Below are 18,365 nucleotides of genomic sequence, written 5' to 3'. Positions count from 1 at the left end.
CAGTAATGAATGCCAGGTTCAAATTCGTCATCCCATTGTTTAGTTTCAGTGTCTTTTATTTGCAATTGCTCCGTATCAGAGTTAAGCTAAATTTTTGATCACTTAAATCCAAGAAATATTATTATTATTATTATAATGAAAACTGGAGGAGAAAGAGCACTGATAGTTCATTTGAGAAGAGATAGTTTCTTCTTTTTCTTATAAGTTATGCTGTACAGTTAACATGAAGTGCAAGTTACATTATTTAAGTTTGGGTGTTCAGTATAGGTTTGCAGTGGTTAAGCATAGCAAGCCATACTTGAGTACTGACAACCCCAAGACTGTTCCAGAGCAATATAGGATAAGACGGTGTCAGTGCAAAACATACTCAAATATTCTTGAGCATCTGGTAGTTCAAACAGCGAACTGAGTTAAATTTGAGATGACACTTTCTTTGTTTTTGTTCAAAATGTGCATGCAAACTCTGCAAACTCTTCTGCTTCAGTATGTGTGTGTGTGTATATATATAAAATCTGCTTTGTACATAATGTTATTTTCAAAATACTAAAAAGAAGCCAAGAGACGATGGAGCCGCAAGCAATACTGCCCTTGTGCTAGCTACAGAAAGAGGACCAAACATTTCCCTAACGTGATTACCTTTCACATTAGGCTAAGTGAATTACAACACGTTTGCTTGACTGTGTTCTGAAGCTGTGCCATGAGTGAATTCTAGGACTTGCAATACTTCAAGTGCTCTGTAGCTGTGGCTGCTTTTTGATAAGGTCCAGAAACATAATAATTTCTTAAGATATCATAACATTATGTATTTCCTCTTAAAAAAAAATACAGTGAGTGAAAGAAGCAATGCTTTTTGAAAGAACAGACTATGGGGAGTAAGGATAGCATACTATCATATTATGCATAGTATCTTAAATCTAATTTTGTTTTCCTTCTTTAATWTTGGTTGCTTGATGCTAATGTTGAGCCAGGGTAATGGTTTAATAACAAATAACAAAGTTTATATCCCTAGGGATGTTTCATTGAGTCAAAGACATTAAAAGGACACTGAAGGAGCAGCTTTCACTGGAGCTTACCAAGATGATAGCAGAATAAAATTTATATAAAAGGCCAGGGGTAAGTGATAGCATCAGATTTCTGCATACTTTTAACCACAGAACCGAGCTGCATTCTAGTACTGTTGCAGCTCTTCTCGCAGAGAAAGTGTTAYGAAGTTTTTGGCAAGTTATTAAATATCTGAGCCGTAATTTTCCATCTTTGAAAGAAGCTTATCTTTCTCAGTGGATATTGAAGATAATTTCTTAATACAGCATGGAAATCCTCAGATGTTACAGTAGTGGGGAAGGAGTATGGTTTTGGAAATATGGAAATGAAGTCAGACTAAAGTGACTCAATATTCCTTCCCCCCTTAACACAAAGAAATTGTATCCTGTCTAGTGTCTTTGGARCAAGTTTGGCTATTTTAGTCTTTTGGTCAAAACAGTGAAATGGACCTCTGTTTAAACTGAATTTTGGCACTTTTGTGTAAGTGAGGGAACTTAGGATCTTGCCTTTATGAAAAGACAAATAAGRAAACCACCTGTTTTTGCTAGAAAATAGCTAACTTGCTCAGTCAGTTTGGTTCATACGATATTTTATAAGAGTAAAACCACCTTTCACAGTGCAAACTGAGAAGTAACCATCTTCCTGCCTTTTTCCTAATTTTCTGTGGTAAAAGAAATAAAAGGAATACTGCACTACTTGTTTGCTGTAAAACAAGAGGTCTAATGATGGTATTTTCATATAAATACACTAGTTGGACTTATGCCAAATTTTACATGCATTAAGATATTCCAGTTGCATGTAATGTGTGGTTCAGGGAGTGTTTGTAGCACTTTAGATTTGATTTGTCTCCTATTTTTTTCTGCCCTGTGTGTGTGTTAGTGTTTCTGTTAAATATGTCTTCTTCATTCATGCATTGACCTTTGCCAAAAGACTTGTAATTTTTTGGTTTCTTCTTAATGTTTTGCTTTCATAACAAAGTGAAAATTGTATTTTGTGGCTTTCTTTTTTTAAGTATAAACCTTTCACCAACCATTAGATTTTTCCTTCTTATGCTAATACACAAYTTGCACAGTGTATTTTATGGAAATGGGGTCATGTCTTTAATTGGTATTCATTTTTTATAAAGTAATAGCAAGTCAAAATAGACGCGAGATTCTGCTTGAAGAACAGCTGTTTGATAAGGGCACGCTTAATGTTGTTTATGTTACCTGGGTTTGGAATGAAAAGCAGCAATTAAAAAATGTAAATGAATATTTCTGGAAAATGACCCGAGGGATGCACTTGATGTATGTTGTTTCCTTGAGTGAGCMCTGTGGAGGCTCGTTACACCATTAACTATTCTGTGCTGTCTTGCCCCTGCATTCCCAACAGTTGAGCTTTAGGGGAATCCAGTTGGCAGGAGTAAAGGCTGAAGTGTTAATTTAGTGCACCAAAACCCACCAAAATCCCAGCCTAAATCCCGGGACACGTGAGATCCTGTCAGACAAAGCACGAGCTCTGAAACCTGCATCGTCTCTCCAAGAGTTGCACRTGAGGCCTGGACATCAGTGGTCACCCCTCTCGCCCTGGCTTCAGGCCTCCTCGTGGAAAAAGCTGCTGTAACTTCTTCATTTGCCTGGCCACAGCTTGGGCAATGTCAGCGCCAGGCCTYGCATAATCCTTGGAATTACGCGTCTGGAAAGGCTATTTCTTTAATGTTATGATAGACACCCGCTGCTAGCACGGAAGAATAAAAATAAGATGATGGATAGTCTAACTGCTCAGGTGGGGGCCAGGAATGTATTTCAGATCTGACAAGGCTGCTGTCAGCCTTTGCTGGTAATCATCATATTAAACAGTCTGCAGTGAGCCAGCGCTAGTAAGCTACACTTTTCTTTTCAAAGACAGATTTGAATTGCTTGACCTCCAGTTGTCAGTTGTTTTATTTTTTTAAATACACACTCAGTAAGTAGGCCCATCAGAAAAATTGTGAGATATTTTAGTTTCAATGCTTGTTTAAAGCAGAGAGCTACCAGCCAAGAATCGAGTGTGGACTTTGTGTGGGATGGCCTGGAGGGCATCCTTTGTTCTCTCTGCTGAATAAAAATCTAAATGATGCTGCCTGGYTTCTCTCTTCATTCATAAAGGAATACAAACGCAAGCCAGAGCCTCCATAATTCCATGGAGAGGCAGGAAGAGCTCCTCTGGAAGGAGAAATATGTCTTCTCATCAGCTGGTAGCTTGTGACTTCTGATAAGGCAAGGTGTTTGCCACATTGCACTGGAAATGCCAGTTATCAGGGAACTTAAACAGCTGTAAGGATGGACAGTCATTTTCGGAATTGCTCATGCTCATTTCCTAAAATTACCTCCTAAGGTATGCAGAAAGGTTCTTGCAGAAGGCTGCAGTCTGTGCTACAACCTGCTTCACAGTTGCTGCATGATTTTTCTTGTGCTCTATAGAGTTACTCTTACTCTTTCCTTTTGGTTTAATTTTCATGCTGTGGAGCAGGCATTTAAAAATTGGCAAGGGACAGTCTTCACTCTCCAAAAGATTTTTCTTTTACTTTCTCATTTTTATACAAGTTTTCCCAAACTTGGCTCTCCCAGAAGACTCAGAGTGATGCTCATTAGGATTTGTTAAACCATGGCTAAAATTTTGCAGGATTTCTTATACTTGGAAGTATGTTGCAGGCCCTCTCAGGAGCTGTGCATGTGCTGGTGGGAGAGGGGCATGTCCATCCGAGGCTTGTGGGCACTGACACATCTGCTGTGATGCAGCCTCTCAGTTCTCAGGTGATGACCTGAGGCACCTGGAGAAGGTGAGAATCCAAATCTTCCTGTGGAGGCCTTGGGCCTCCCGTTCTGTTTCAACACACAGGCAATATGCACTGATATATGTGCCYGCCATGTGGCTGGTTCCCTGTGGGAGGGCAGCTACTGCTGCTGTCACTGCCTTAACTTGGGGACAGAAGCCTGTCAGCTGTGAKCTGATCTTCCTGATAACAATATAAGTACAAATGAATCTGTATGAAAGAAATCTGGATTATCAGGTATTTCAGAGAAAGGAAAACRTCTCAAGTATTGAATTTGGACCAAATTGTTCTGTTAAAGCTCAGCTTTAGTTGACTCCCTTTCTCTTTCCCTTCTTCCTTTCTCCTTCTCCTCCTCTCCTTCTCCTTCCCTCTCCTTTCTTTTCTTGTTTTTTTTTCAGCCTTCCTCTTTTGTAGTGGGCTTCTAGTGTCCCTGCAACTGAGTTACAAATCTCTAACGTTTGCTCTTGTTTTGAAATATTTAGCATTGGGCACCTGCATGAGAATCTACATAGCTTTCAAAATAAGTTAATCTTTATGGTTACAGAGACGATAAGAAATCAAATCAATAAATATACTGAAAAGCTGTCTAAAGTTGCATTGGGCTCTTCAGTGTCTCCTGTATATTGCTATAACACTTCAGGGGTTTTTTTGGCTGTTGTTGCCAAGTAAGGGAAGAGGACCTGAGGGGACCTTGAGCCGCTGGTACCAGCCTTCTGTGAAGTGGAGAAAGGGGGTGTCCCCCTCCCCAGTGCTGCAAAAGCCACTTAGCCATCTGTGCAYGGCTGGTAAGTGGCTGCTCATGCTGTTGCGGGCAGTTAAAGAACAACCAGCCTCTGGGTGTTTCTCTCTCCATGTACTGGTTGCACTAAGGTTAATGAGGCTCCTCAGGAACATAAACACCCCAGATGTGAGCGTAGAGAATGGGGTGTGTGTTTTTACTGCTGTGATTCAAATGGGAAGCTGTTTCGGAAGTGTCAAATCTGCACTTGGCATCTGAAATTCAAAGGCAACCCTAAGGCATTTTGAAGTGGTGTTAAGTTTGTTTTTCATCGCTGTGGCTTTGATGGAATCTTAGCTGGGATTCCTCCTTGTCTGAGTTTGTGTTGCCTCAGTGGTCTTATCTGTTAGTTCTTTTTCCTTTTTATATAAGCCCTCAATATTACAAGCTCTAAAAGCATCACAGGGTTTCTGTGAGTCATTTTTGTCAAAATTATGTTGAGCTGCAGCCATGATGTTATGCTAGGGAACCATGTGGATGCTAGGGTATCATGTGGATGAGTTCTCAAAGAAATGCACGGCTGTTGGGAGTCATGCCTCGAAGGAGTTGTTTGGCAGCATTTACAGTTCTGAAGCTTTTAGACCTTTCCTCAGTKAAACTTTAGGTTTGTCCTTGAAGTGCTCTAGGGAAGTTTTGATGACTCTCCAGTTCTAGACCTCTTTTTTTCCACTTAACCATTTTTGACTAAGTGAAATATTAGTTTCCATGGAAATAGTTTTGTCCCCGATTCTGTAAAGGGTTTCATAAACTGAATTTCTGTCCTACACATGTAAGTCTGTTCAGAGGCTGGCTTATTTTTCCTTGGATGACATCTTGGAAGTTGAATAAGAATTACTTAATATTGTGTGGGAGGCACACTGTTTCTCATGGGCATTGCAAGAGGCAGGCGTGCCCTGGCTGAAGACAGAGGGCTTTATTTGAGTGTCAGACTACAGAAGGCAGCAGAGGAGCAGTAGTTAAAGGAATTACGCAGCTCACGTTGCAAACTAAAGCTCCATCTAGAGCCACTAGAGCTTGTAATATTCTTCTGCTATAGCAGGAATAATCATCGTGATGTTTTATACATCATCTCACTGTTTTTAGAGTTGGTTGTATATCCATATAATAAAAGTAATAACCAGAATGTGCTGGAAACTTGTTAAGACACATATCCTCTTCACTAAAAAAAAAAATAGCATGACAAAAGGTAGGTATTTTATAATTGAGAGAACAATAATTAAATGATGTGACAAGCCCATGTCTTGCTACAAGATTCCTTCTTGGGTTTTTATTTTGTTTGTTTGCTTGTTTGTCTGTTTGTTTTAACAGTTAATAGCATTACAGTTCTGTTTTTCTCTTAGCTCTCAACTGCATTGCTTCCTATTCCCCTATACTGAAATGCAAGGCAAGGAACTGTACCCCACTTTCCTTATATTTATTTTAATAGGTGTCCAACTTGGCCATAGCAATTTCTCTCAATTCTCTAACTGTAAAATGTCTAGTAGATGTTGTATTTTAATGACTAGGCTTCTAAGGTAACACTCAATATTATTTTTGATGTTTAATTAAGAAAACATCTTACTAATGGAGGAATAACTGAACAGCAACTGAGTATCATTTGTTTTACTTCACAGAGGAAGATGTTTGGCATCCTGATGATGAGCAAATCATGTTCACAGTTGCATGATTTTGTATGTGAGCCATACAACTTGTGCTGCATGATTTGTGGAGGGTTTATTGCTCCATTCTGGAAAACAAAGATTTCTCATCAGAAAATATCTAACTSAATATATTACGATTTTTACTGCATGTAGATAGTCATGAGATACCTTAGACTGTAAGAATGTCTCATTTAAGGGGTTTTGGCTTTCTTTTGTGGTATAGAACGAGTTATTTTCACATTAATCGTCTGCTAAATCAGTCTGAAATTAAATACAGTACCAGCTTTTTTTTTTTTTTTTTTTTCTTTTTTTAGAAAATTTTGCAGTTTGGATTAGTTATGTATGAGTTCCTAAAAACGTAGTAAGAATGTGAGCACCAAGGCAACCATGGTCCAGGCAAGAGGCATTGCTGCATTCTTTTTATGCTGCAAAATAGTAACATATATGCAAACTTAGATATCTTTTGGAATTCCCAGAACAAAAACAGTGAAATACTAGAGCTAAATGTGCAGTGTTTTTGATGTATGATCACCACATCTGACTTCTAGACCTATTTTTCCTTGGTGTTTGGAATGTAGAAGTGAACAAAAAYATTTCCACAGAGACCACAGACAGATGTCATTCAAAACTGAAAATGTTAGTACTTTGTAGACACAGTGGCTTAAAACCTTGTTCTGCAAGACCTGTAGCAGTGATTGAGGTGAAACAAGGTTCCATTTTCCACCATTAATCTGCCACTTTTATGGAAGTTCTATTTGCCAGTTTGCAGAGACTTATTTTCTTGTCTTTCCTCACGTGGTAGGGAGTCTGACTTGGTACATGGGAGCTGGACTTATGGTGGGTGGCTAGATTATTTTTTCACGTATCTGTTAACCAAGAMGAAAAAGGTTTGTTTTGCATTTGTTAGACTAAAGAAACATGTTTCCATTAAAAATATTTCCTATGGGAATTCAAGAATTTAATATCTGAAATGAAGGTAATGGACATTCTTTTTTCTCCCCTCTGAGTTAGTATTTTGCTTCTGCTTTTAATTATTAAAGCATTTTAGGCTTCTTAAATTTTCATGAAAAAACAAATATTTGGAGGAAAAGGGAAGGGTATTTTAATATTCTGGAAGACAGCCAAAGAAATGCTCCTGAGCTGAACAGAACAAAGTTGCTGATGTGTAAATCTATTCCAGGCCTTTGTAGTTCCTGTGTGCTCCACTGCATGCRATTCCACGTCCTTCTACTTCCCAAGAGGATGGAAGGACACATTACCTCAAGGAAATCTGCTCAAAACCCACTTTAAGTWGGAACGGCTGCACAGATGGTGAAAGGGATGGTCTGAAGAAGGAAAAAACAATTTAGGTGGAACCATTTAGGAATGGGAACTCTGTGAACATAWAACATGCCAGTAACTATACTATCACTAATTGAATTTGGTACAGATAGCATTTCTAGTGTGAGGAAGAGCTCTTCCTCTACCCATCCCTGCCCTGTCCTGTCTGCAATTTAGGCTTCTCCAATTCATACTGTTCATACTTTCTTCATACACTTCCCGTTTCTGCCTTACTATGCACTCAGAAAACAGGCAAGCTGCTCAACATGCATTAAAGCTTTGTCAAGTTCTAGACTAAAGTGCCCTTCAGTGGGAATGCAGCCTCCTATCTGAAATACTGAAATAAAACAAGACTGGGAAGGCAGTCTTCAAGAGGCTAATAACACAAATGGTAAGAGCCTCTATGGAGCAAAGACAACACTGTATTTAACCCAGGAGCAGATTAAAAATGATTGCAACACCTGCAGTTCTGGTGTTTGCTTTCTGTGAGGGCTTGATTCAGTGTTGCATCGGGTAGTTTTTAATCAACATTATACATATGCCTCTCACAAATCTTTTAACTGTGTTAATATTAAAACAGAAACTCAAAGCCTTTTTAAAAAAGTCTTTAAACAGGAGCAAAACCACACAGTGATGGCCTGTTCAGATTGCTGAAAGACCATAGCATCTCCAGAGGGAAAGCTGAGAACTACACCTCCATTTAAAGAACTCAAAGTTTGGGATTTATTTTCTTCACCTTATTCTGATACAATATATATGAATGTGTAGTCTATACTAGCTGAGGATAACTCTTTCCCTTTACTAGTATCAAGACATGAACATTTGTTGTCTGTTATTGCCCCGCTATCACAATAACTGACAGCTATAGAGGCTATTAAGTACTATGTGTATTGAATCTACTATAGCACTTGCAGCATTTAATGAGGCAGTAATCAGCTCTTTCATATCATAATTTTGTAGGTTCATTTTCTATAGATCACCCCAACCAACACATTTTTATACTGTAATTATTTTTTCATGAATACTTTGCACAACAAAAAGTAGAACCTAGATATCTGTCATGGGTACTTCCCACAGAGCATGCCATGTCTTCTGGGCTGGTTCTTCTCCACCCAGTTGTTATAATTCAAAGTTGAATATTATGAGGAGTAAGCACACTAACAGTTTATTGACCTATTAAACGGAAATAAATTTGTAAGAAGCTTGGAATAATTGCTAGAGAGATCTTACACCTTAGGATACTAAGTTTTGGATTAAATGTTTTTCTGGGTCTTCAATTGTAGGATCAGTTTTTATTACAGACTCTATCAGATGCTTTGTCATGGCACAGGTCTAGAGAAGAATATCTTCTACGCATTTTTGGCCACCTTGCCTGTGCTTTTAGATTCAGATACCAGATTTGAAGAGGGTCATAATTTAAGGAAATTGTTTTGCATGGGTTCCAGTGGAGATGCATGAAAATAAACCTCTCATAAACACATAGACATGAAAATCTCTGAGTTCAGAGAATAAAGAGAGAATAAATGAAAGACATTTGTGAGCCTTTCTCGCTTCCCTCTTACTGTGGATGACAGTGAAAGAAGAACTATTCCTAACTCTTGTTCTAGGTCAATGCTATGTCAGCTTGTTCAGCCTTTTTTTTTTTTTTCCTTTTAAACACAGGCCTCACTTACTCTTGTGTACATAAGCATTTCAACTCATTCAATATTAAATGAGTTGTCCTTACTTAATGGAGCAGCTGTATTCACCTCAACACTCATCATTGCCTTTAGCGGCTAAATATAGGGTAAACTAAATTTCAAGTTAGATTAAATCTTGTGTGTCAAGACAAACTGTAAATGCACATCCTACAAAAAGGATCACATCCTTTTTGTGTCACATCCTACAAAAGCCATTTCTGTATGTATTTTAGAGGTCATGGAAGACAGTCTCAAGAGTTCCAGTTCATTTCTGAACTTAGTTTTGAAGCCTGAGGTAGCTGACCATGTTGTTTCAGATTGGAGAYGCCTTCAAAGGTTCAACACTTTAGAGCCAAGGATTGGCTCAAGGTTAGCAATGGTAGGATGTTTATTTCCATGTAGCCTCTACTCTGTCTGCAGAAGGTGTTGGCCTGAAGACCTTGAGTTAATAAATTGAACAATCTTTGGCCGTGATCCTCAGTGARTCCATCACCTGGGGAAAAATCCCAAGTTTGTTCCTCTGTGATAATGAAGCCTATAAAGGAGAGCTAGTAGCAGCTAAACAGATCTTTGGAGCTGAAGTGATTCACTTGTATGCTAGTGATCTRGATCCAGTTCAAGTTCTGAGTTAGTCTTTATTTCCAACTGAAGATTGTTTCTTCTCAGTTCTCTTAAAATGGGTTCATGATTTGCATTTTGAGGCAAACTCAGCAGATATCAGAAGCCTTAAGGACTGAAATTGTGGTTGAGTGRATCAGTACATAATGAAAGATATTAGAAGAGAGAGACAAATTTCTGAAGTGGATACTGTAAACATGCAACATATTCTTGATTCTTAGCCTCCTTGTAGGTATATAGAGATTAACTTGATTTTATATTTTTTTAGCTGCTGTAGCTTACATTTTGTGCGTAGACATTTTTTTTTGGAGTAAGATYTTAGGGCTTTTTTTTCCGTTACTGTATAGAAAGACATCAGATGGTATGAGAAAACAAAGCCTTTCATGTGAATACTTCAAAAAGTGAAAAAGAAGGAAAGTAAAATTCAAGGCTTTCAAAAGAGATGAATTTCAGTGCATGACATATTTAAACTTGAGAGGGCGATGAAGGTGAACTCGTCTTTTTGTGTTAAGTTTTAATTCGTTTATGGAAAGCTTTCTTCTCCAAGCTATAATGCTATGGATGACTTTGAAACAGGATATCAGTGYGTTAAGTCCCTGCATGAGATCTGCTATAGGAATAGTTGTAATGTGAAAATGAAACATTTTCAGTGGTTCTTCCCTGGGGATTGTACTGGTAGACGTTAAAAGGCTATTGTTAATTTTTAAAAACTCCCTAAAGAAAAAAAAAAGCCTTTTCAAATGGTGTTTTTAGTATTATTTCTTAACATTTGTGCAATAGAAATATTACTGCCCCTTCCTGAATACATAGATGTTTATTGTTGTTATTGTTGAAAATGGGAGAATTGTGAAGTATGTGATTTAAGGAACTGTATGTTTAAGGCCATGGGTTAGTCTAATTCAAGCTGCTCTGCTAAGCCATCTTACTAATTGCTGACATCTTCTAGATGGAGCTTGTACGTATGAGTTTTGCACTGCTTCAGTTCTTAGTGGTGTTTCTGAAAAAAAGCATAGCCTATGTGGATTGAAATGTTTTTGTCTGAACAGTCCAGATTGTGATCTTTGTATTCAAGGTATTAGTTGCATTAAGAGGTTGCACCAGAAAGGGAGCTTATGTGTGTATGTGTGTATGCAATATACACGCTACATACACTTTCTATCTATACAGAGTTTATACACTTATAAACTCTGCTTTTTTTTTTTTTCCCTGAATCTTCATTTTTGGATTGCTAAGATGCCTCCATTTCTTTAGTGAAATGTTGCCTATATTGACAGCATACATAGCTGTATCACACTGTTGCTGTTTGACTCCTTTTTTACTGTCTTTCAACCGGTGGAGAAGAATTCAGGGAAGCAAGATCTCAGATTATTTTATCTGACACTTGGTAGAGACTCCATCCTCTTTCCAGACACTTCAGGACCATTTTAATATATTATTAAGGCATGAATTCTAGCTGAGATAAAATTCTATTTGTGTCTACTGGACCCTTTTTCTAGGTATGAGAGAGAGACATCCCTGGGAAAGTGGGGCTTATCCAATTACTGATCTCGCTACAGATCTAATTTTCTTCTCTTTAAGTACTTCTGGGTAACAGTTGAGGCTAACAGAATTCTTCAAAATAGTACTTACATAATAGCTTTTGACAAAGAGCTAAAAAAAAAGGTGGAAAATAATGATCAGCTTCCCTGAGAGGAAATCCTAAATGAAGTTAAAAGACCAAATCCAAATTGCAGAGGCACCATTGTACCAATGTGGGTTTTTTTTAGTGTAGTTTGTTATGTTTATATGAGGTCTTTGCCAGCATAGCAAGAAATATAGCAATGTCAATAAGAAATAAACCACAAAACAAGCCTGCTGTAGTTGTATCACTCTTATTATTCACAGGAAGATGTGAATTTGCTAGGAGCATTGAAGTAAGGTTTTTCTGTTGAGCAAAAAAAATATAATTGTCCAAAGTCATTGATTTCATCTTTTGTGTGTAAAGAACACTTTCACTGAGTTGAAAATCTAGCTAAAGTGATTTAGARATTTTTTTTATGGATATGTAAGACTGTTACTCAATATTCTCCATGTTGCTGTGCCCTTTGAACTTGTACGGTAAACATTTTATGTAATGCAGAATATATTTGGAATCGATTCATGCAGACATGGGTATTTTTGTAGTTAAAAGTTGCAGAGATACTTGACACTAAGCATTACATTGCATTTCATTTTGGGCAGTGGCTTTTTAAAAGAAGTCCCACCATAGCAGATAATGCAGTTGGTGTAGTTGAAATACGACTTGTCACGCATTCCCTTGTGAAGCATGGCATTTACTGCTTCACTTGCCATCTTAAGTTAAAAGTGATTTTCTTTGCATTTGGCACACTTTTGTCACTGCTGGTGTTGGTTTATTTATTTATTTATTTATTTATTTATTTATTTATTTATTTATTTATTTATTTATTTAGGTTGTGTCTCAAGTACTGTGCTTACTTCAAAAGGAAAACTGATCAGCACAGGAAAGTCATCTTCTTGGCCAGTGATAGCAGGGAGCTGGGCTTGTAGAGGTGCAGTCCCTTCCAGTGCTGTTAATACAACTTGTTAAACATCTCGTTCAATCAATTATAGTGACGTATTAGTAGTGGCTTATTAAATGGCTAGATGTCCAAATCACTTTCACAAGGGAATAATTTTCCACTTGTGAATTGTGTTTATTCTTTTTCGTAATACATTCAATCTGCAGCTATCAAAATTAAAAGCTGTATATTGGGTAGTGGCTTTCCTTACTTGTATACTTTCCTCTATGAGGAGGAAATGGGCTCTGGTCCATATCATATTTGTACAAACATTGCATGTACTATTGCGTATAGTTGCATCTAGCCTTCTTTTTCCCTTGTTTCCTCTTTCTCCTCCTCTTTCTTAAAAGACTTAGTAAAGGCCAATGGAAATGGAACATTATTTATAACTAATCTTTGAGCAGTATGCCTACACAGAACGCAAAGTAACTACTGACATCTTTTCTCTGTACAGTATTAATAAATGATGGATTTCATGTTTAGTTTATTGACCATCAGCGCTGTGACACTGTGCAATCAGTCTGTTTTAAGTATAGTAATTTGCAAATGACTGTATATCTATTATCTTGAAAAGCTCAAATGAGGCCTCTTTATATATGAGAAATTGTTCTCAAGTGCCTCAGAGCATCTTGGAGTCTGCCCAAAATGGGCAAGAAAAGTGGTGGCACCACTTGGTAGTACTGATAATGTGAAGCTTGTACTTGCAGCTGGCTTCTGTGCAGAATTTTCAGACATAAATAAATAGGTATTTGGTCTTTTTTCTTTTTTTATATTGAAATATTTTATGGTTCAATCACTCTTCTGCTGCCCCTTGAGAAACAAATGGCCCCCATGACGTAGGGGGCTCTATGAGATCCAGAGAGCAAAACTAACTAATTCCTGCTGTGGTTCTAGCCCAGCCCTGGCTGCAGTCTACACTGCTTGAATCCTATATGTGGTAGCACGGGCAGCACGTAGCTGTCCTGGTGTGAAGCAGTTGGCAAAAGGGGTCAGGAGCCCCAGGAATGGGGCTGGGACTTGCACAGGGGAAAGGAAGGCGGTAAGGAGAGAAGGAAGAAGAGAAGTTGTCCACGTAATGTAGTTACTCTTGGTTTCATTGAAACTAGTCTTCAGGTTCAGGCTGTTTGAGACAAATGCTGGGTCTGTAACAAAAATAGACTTTTACTATGCCCATGAAATCTGCTTTTCAGATCCTTTCATTCTACCCACTCAACATTTATGGCAGGAAAATGTAATAAATCCACAGTTATGAATGCAGTAAAGATAATTCACTTTAAAATATGGGAGGTTGGCTTCTTCATGTTAACTTCAGCTACTTCATAGATTTTTTTGACTTTCTCTCTGACTCCTTGACTTCCCTCCCAGTGCCTTGCTTGCTTTGGGAACAAAGTCCCCTATTTCTCTCACCTGCATTCGCAAGTTGCATTTGTTTTCTGTGACCTTTATTTTTCTATTTTCTGTCCACCATGGTTTTCTTAATGTGGTGTCTATCTTTTGGCTCATCTTGGTGATCACTCACTAGCTGTTTTCTGAGGGTCTGTTTTCCCTTGGGCCAATTTTGGGTAGACAGAATGAGGAAATAGAGTGTAAACATTTAAATGTACATTTTTTTTTTTGTCATTTCGACTTGAAAGCCTTTTTCATGTTTTCCTTGAACCTTCAACATTAGAGACATCTGAGGAGGAAAGCTTTGCCTAAAAGATGAACTTTTCACTTTCTCAGGAAAGGTGAAGCCTTTATCTGCTTCCAAGGAAAACCAAGCTGAGATACTGAAACAGAGTAGTCTTGAGGAAAGACCCCCTGTGACAAGATGGGGGAATAGATGAGGAGAAAACACAACTTCCCAAGATCTGCAGCTGGAGTTAGYGAGTCAAGATGTGTTTCAGGATGTTTAAGTCTGGGTGGCTGTGGCGGAGAGCAGGCAAATGTGTGGAATTCAAGCGTGTTGTGCTGCCGTCAAGGTGGGACCTGCTGCACAGTGCGCTGGAGTTGCCCAGGGCCTGGGGCAAGCCATAGCCTTGCAAAAACACTGCCTTTTGGTGCTGGATTTTGCAGTGAGTTTTGGGTAAAGCAAGAAGATACTTCTCTGTGCAGGTTGTCATTTGAGCTGTGCTTTTCCTCTTAAGGTTACGCTTATCCATTATACGCCATTCCCTTCCCTAGCGTGTTCCGTCGCGCGCGGCCCTTGGCCAGGCAGGTTTCTGGGCTATTGGGAGCCACCTAAAGCGTGGACCAGCAGGGGCTGCTGCAGGAGTAGGAGATGGAGGAGATTTGCCGCCTCCCTTTGGAGGAGCCCTGGGTGCAGGTTTGCTCCCGGCCGTGCCTGGCTCCACGAGTGGCTTCCCGGCACAGAGCAGGAGTCTGTCCCTCACAGCCTGGTGTGTTTTGGATATTCCAAAGCTAAATAACTATGTTTCATCACTGCAGTACTAGAATTAACTCCATAATTCATATTTTGGCTTAGAACAGTTTTTTTTAATATATATATATATCTACGGTTTTTATGCAGTTGGACAATGGCACTTGTACTGCTTGTTTCCAGATGCCCTTAGATTATTGTTTTAGTATCATTTGTCACTTGAAAACTTACTGGTTTCCTTCAGGACTGAGATGTAATTGAATTGGGAATGATTAGTTACATCCTTTTGATTGAATGTTGTTTTTTTCCCTTAATTCCTCTGAAATCACCATTAGCTCTTTTGGCTGCAGTTCTGCATTCTGTTGAGGCAGAGCTACATTGTAAATCAATATCTTTTCAAAAAGACTGCTGTAAATTGCCTAGATAGCAGATGCACGGTTACTTTGGCTGCAATGCTGCTGCAGAGCCTGGATAGTCCGCCTTTCTGGGAACTCCACAGGCAAGTCCATCATGTATTTTAAAATATATATGTGCATATCTTTTTAGAAAGAGCGTGGTATTGCTGGTGAAATTTAGACAGAGAAATATTATACCCTTGGTGCTCATCTGTACCTTTTATATTCCGCTCCACTGGGATTATCCTGTCTTTAGGGATTTCTTTGTTTTCTGCTTTAGATTTCCCCCTTTCTTAGCTGTAGTACAGCCGTACCATTTCAGCTTGCTAGTGCAGAAAGATGTTGTGAATTCAGTTGCTGAATGAGCCCGGCCTGACTGCAAACACTATCGCCAGAGACATGTCAAAGAGTTGCCGGTGGATCTGACCTGATCAAGGCAACAGCAAAACGGTAAGATGGGGCTTGTTTAAATGGCTGGGATTAATTAAGTGCTGGGCTTTCCTGTTTAAACCTGAACCGTAGTTATCACATGCTTCCAACTTGAGCAGGATGCATTCTGTGCATGTCAGGGTGGGTTTTCTCTGGAATGCTTAAAATCCAGGCAGATGAAGGTGGTGGTTAGCTGGGAATGCCACATGAGACCTCGCGGCTTCCAGCCTTGCGAGACTCCCCGAAAACACTGGCTTCGGCTTGGAAATATCAGTGAAAAGGTAGGGGAAGGCTCGAAGGAAATGTTTGCTTGATCACAGCTTTGTATTTCTTTCTCGAGCAGCCTTATTTATTATTGTATAAGGAGGGTACGAGGARCAATTTTTCCGATGCATGCTTGGCTGAATGCCCTCTGGGACGAGTGAGTGAAGGACGTGATCAGCCACTTTTTCATCTCTGCTAACAAGTCTGTGCATCTTGCTAGATCTGAATAAATGTCTTTATTCATTGCCTATGCGCTTGCTGTAGGAAGATAAAATTAAAGCGATCCTTTATGAAATGCGTGTTCTGTGATGGAGGTCAGAATATTTTCCTTATTAACCTCTGTGATTATTTTCTTTCTTTTGCACATTGTCTTTATTTAAAAGGAAATAGGTAATAATTTTAAGTTGTTGTTCTTGAATGCTTGCACAGAAGTGTGTAGGCAGCATTTTAGATCTTAGTGGAATATTTCAGCATATATGAAATCTTAGGGCAGCAGCATGCTCATGAAGAGAGAGCAAGAAAAAAGCAGCAGTTATGATTGTACAAGATAGAAGGATTAAAATGTGGCTGTTGTATGAAATAATGTGAAATATTTTTATTGATCTAACTGACAGTTAGTGCATTTCAGTTGTACATCAAGTCATAGATTTATTTCAACAGAAACCTAGTGGAACTGAAGGGGAAAAAAATCTATTTCAGCATATGTTCTAGCTTTTAAAGGAAACCAGCTGTGGTAGTAATTTAATGAAATATGGGTTTTGCTAGTACTAGATAAGGGTAAAAGCAGAGGTTATTAATTCTAGGACAGCATGTTTATATTTTATGCAAGATATGAATTATAATCCAAGAAGAAATTAGTTGTATATCAATATGGGATCAAGCAATTAGGTTGACAGCAATTTATATATTTTCTTTCTGTACTTGACAGCTGAGTTTATTTTCTTAGTCACTAAAGGGGGAAAATTCAGTTCTACCTTGACTATTTTCTGAGTTTTTGTTATTATTTTATTGGAACAACTTATTGCTTAGAAAGCGTATTCTTTTCTATATGCATGGCACTGTATACTGCGATGTAAGTTATGTGAAGTAGGCTGCTTCATACTGCAAAACTTGATTTGTATAGTTTTTTCTCAGAAAGTGGAGTTTTTTGGGTTTTTGTTTTAACTCAAGGATAGCCTCAGCTGTTTCTATTACAATAATTGCATCAGCTGCAAGCTGTTTTTGGTGGAGGATTTCCTTTGCTTATACTGCTGTGCCTATTCTTAATACATCGCAAAGCTTCAATGCATTTGTCATTGTTTAAAACATTGAGGTAGTCCAACCATTTGTGGTTGCATTTGCATTGTATGGGAATGAAAGTCCAGAAGCTCGTACATGCATGAGACTTTCAAAGCAAATTTTAAACTCTATTTCCTTGTGATATTTTTGTCATCTACATATATATGTGAGAGTTGTCACTTCTGTCAGCTTTGTTACAGTGATTTTTCCCCTCAAATCTAAACCCACCAGTTCATTTGTTGTGTTATTACTGTATTCATTTTATGTATATTTTATTTGTTTAAGCATTAGATATCAATAGTGCTTTGAAACTTTTTCTATGGGTAAAATTTAATAATATTGCTATGCTATAATTAATTAACCACTGATTCCGAGTTAATTAGGGTAGAACTGCATATAATGTGAAGAACTTGGCCAAGAGTTAAGAAGGCCATTGGGAAATGTAAGAAATATGTCATATAATAGGCAGCCAGTTAGCTGAATAGCCTTTAAAATGATAATCTTCAATATGTGGATCAGTTTTGTGGTGAGGATGACTTTTGCCACGGAAGAGGATACGACATTACCCTAGGCACGAATGTGTGTGAGATGCTCCTTGATGTCTCTGATTGCAGATAGGAAGAACTTCAAAAAGTTAGAGCTGAAGTTAATGTTGTATCTCATTGCCCAGGAGGTCAGCTAGCCTTTGGGAGTCTTAAAAAATCATAAAAAGAGATAGTCAGATGACCCTTCTTTCCATCTGTTTGGCTGTGTAAATGTTAAAGCAAAGTGAAACAAAACCACTGGGTTTTATCACTTTTTTTTTTTTTTTTTTTTTCTCTCTCCTTACAGCTGTAGGCTTGGATGGGCTATTTAAAAGGTTGTCCTGCCAGTAACTTCCCACGCAAATAGGTATTTTCTCTCTGGCAGGCAATTCTGGTGGCTTGGAGAGACTCTGCAGACAAGCAAATTGATAGTACTATTAAAAGGGTTTGTGATTACCCTGCCGTGCAAATATCCATAGTCAATCACCACTTGTAGCTGGCTTGGGCAGTGCCAGAATGAGTCACAGCTCCAGTGGGAATCCAGCTGTTGGTGTTCAGGGATGATTTTGCTGGGGAAGAGGCCTTAAGAGGAGGGTGAGCCCTGGTGTGGGGAGGTTGTGGGTTGGTAGGGGTGTGTGTGTGTGTGTGTGTGTGTGTGTGTGTGTGTGTGTGTGTGTGTGTGTGTGTG

General features: G+C 38.6%; 1 protein-coding gene across 4 annotated transcripts in view; it reads left to right on the top strand.

Moving 5' to 3' along the window:
• Positions 1–18,365, top strand: part of CDK14 (cyclin dependent kinase 14) — a 283,282-nt gene that overhangs the window by 35,187 nt on the left and 229,730 nt on the right. For 2 of the 4 annotated variants that reach the window (XM_026039390.1, XM_026039395.1), the window contains exon 1: positions 15,791–15,892. The exons of 1 other annotated variant lie outside the window; for it this stretch is intronic. In XM_026039390.1, coding sequence (XP_025895175.1) covers positions 15,818–15,892 — 75 coding nt within the window. In that variant the 5' untranslated portion in view covers positions 15,791–15,817. Of the gene's footprint in view, positions 1–15,484; positions 15,633–15,790; positions 15,893–18,365 lie in introns of those variants that run through there. One more of the 4 variants, XM_026039392.1, reaches the window with a different exon arrangement.

Source organism: Nothoprocta perdicaria, unplaced genomic scaffold, assembly GCF_003342845.1.
Source record: "Nothoprocta perdicaria isolate Ctin4 unplaced genomic scaffold, notPer1 scaffold_23, whole genome shotgun sequence".
Taxonomy (NCBI): Eukaryota; Metazoa; Chordata; class Aves; order Tinamiformes; family Tinamidae; genus Nothoprocta; species Nothoprocta perdicaria.
Note: the sequence above shows the minus strand (reverse complement) of the source record. Positions and strands in the feature narration are given on the sequence as shown.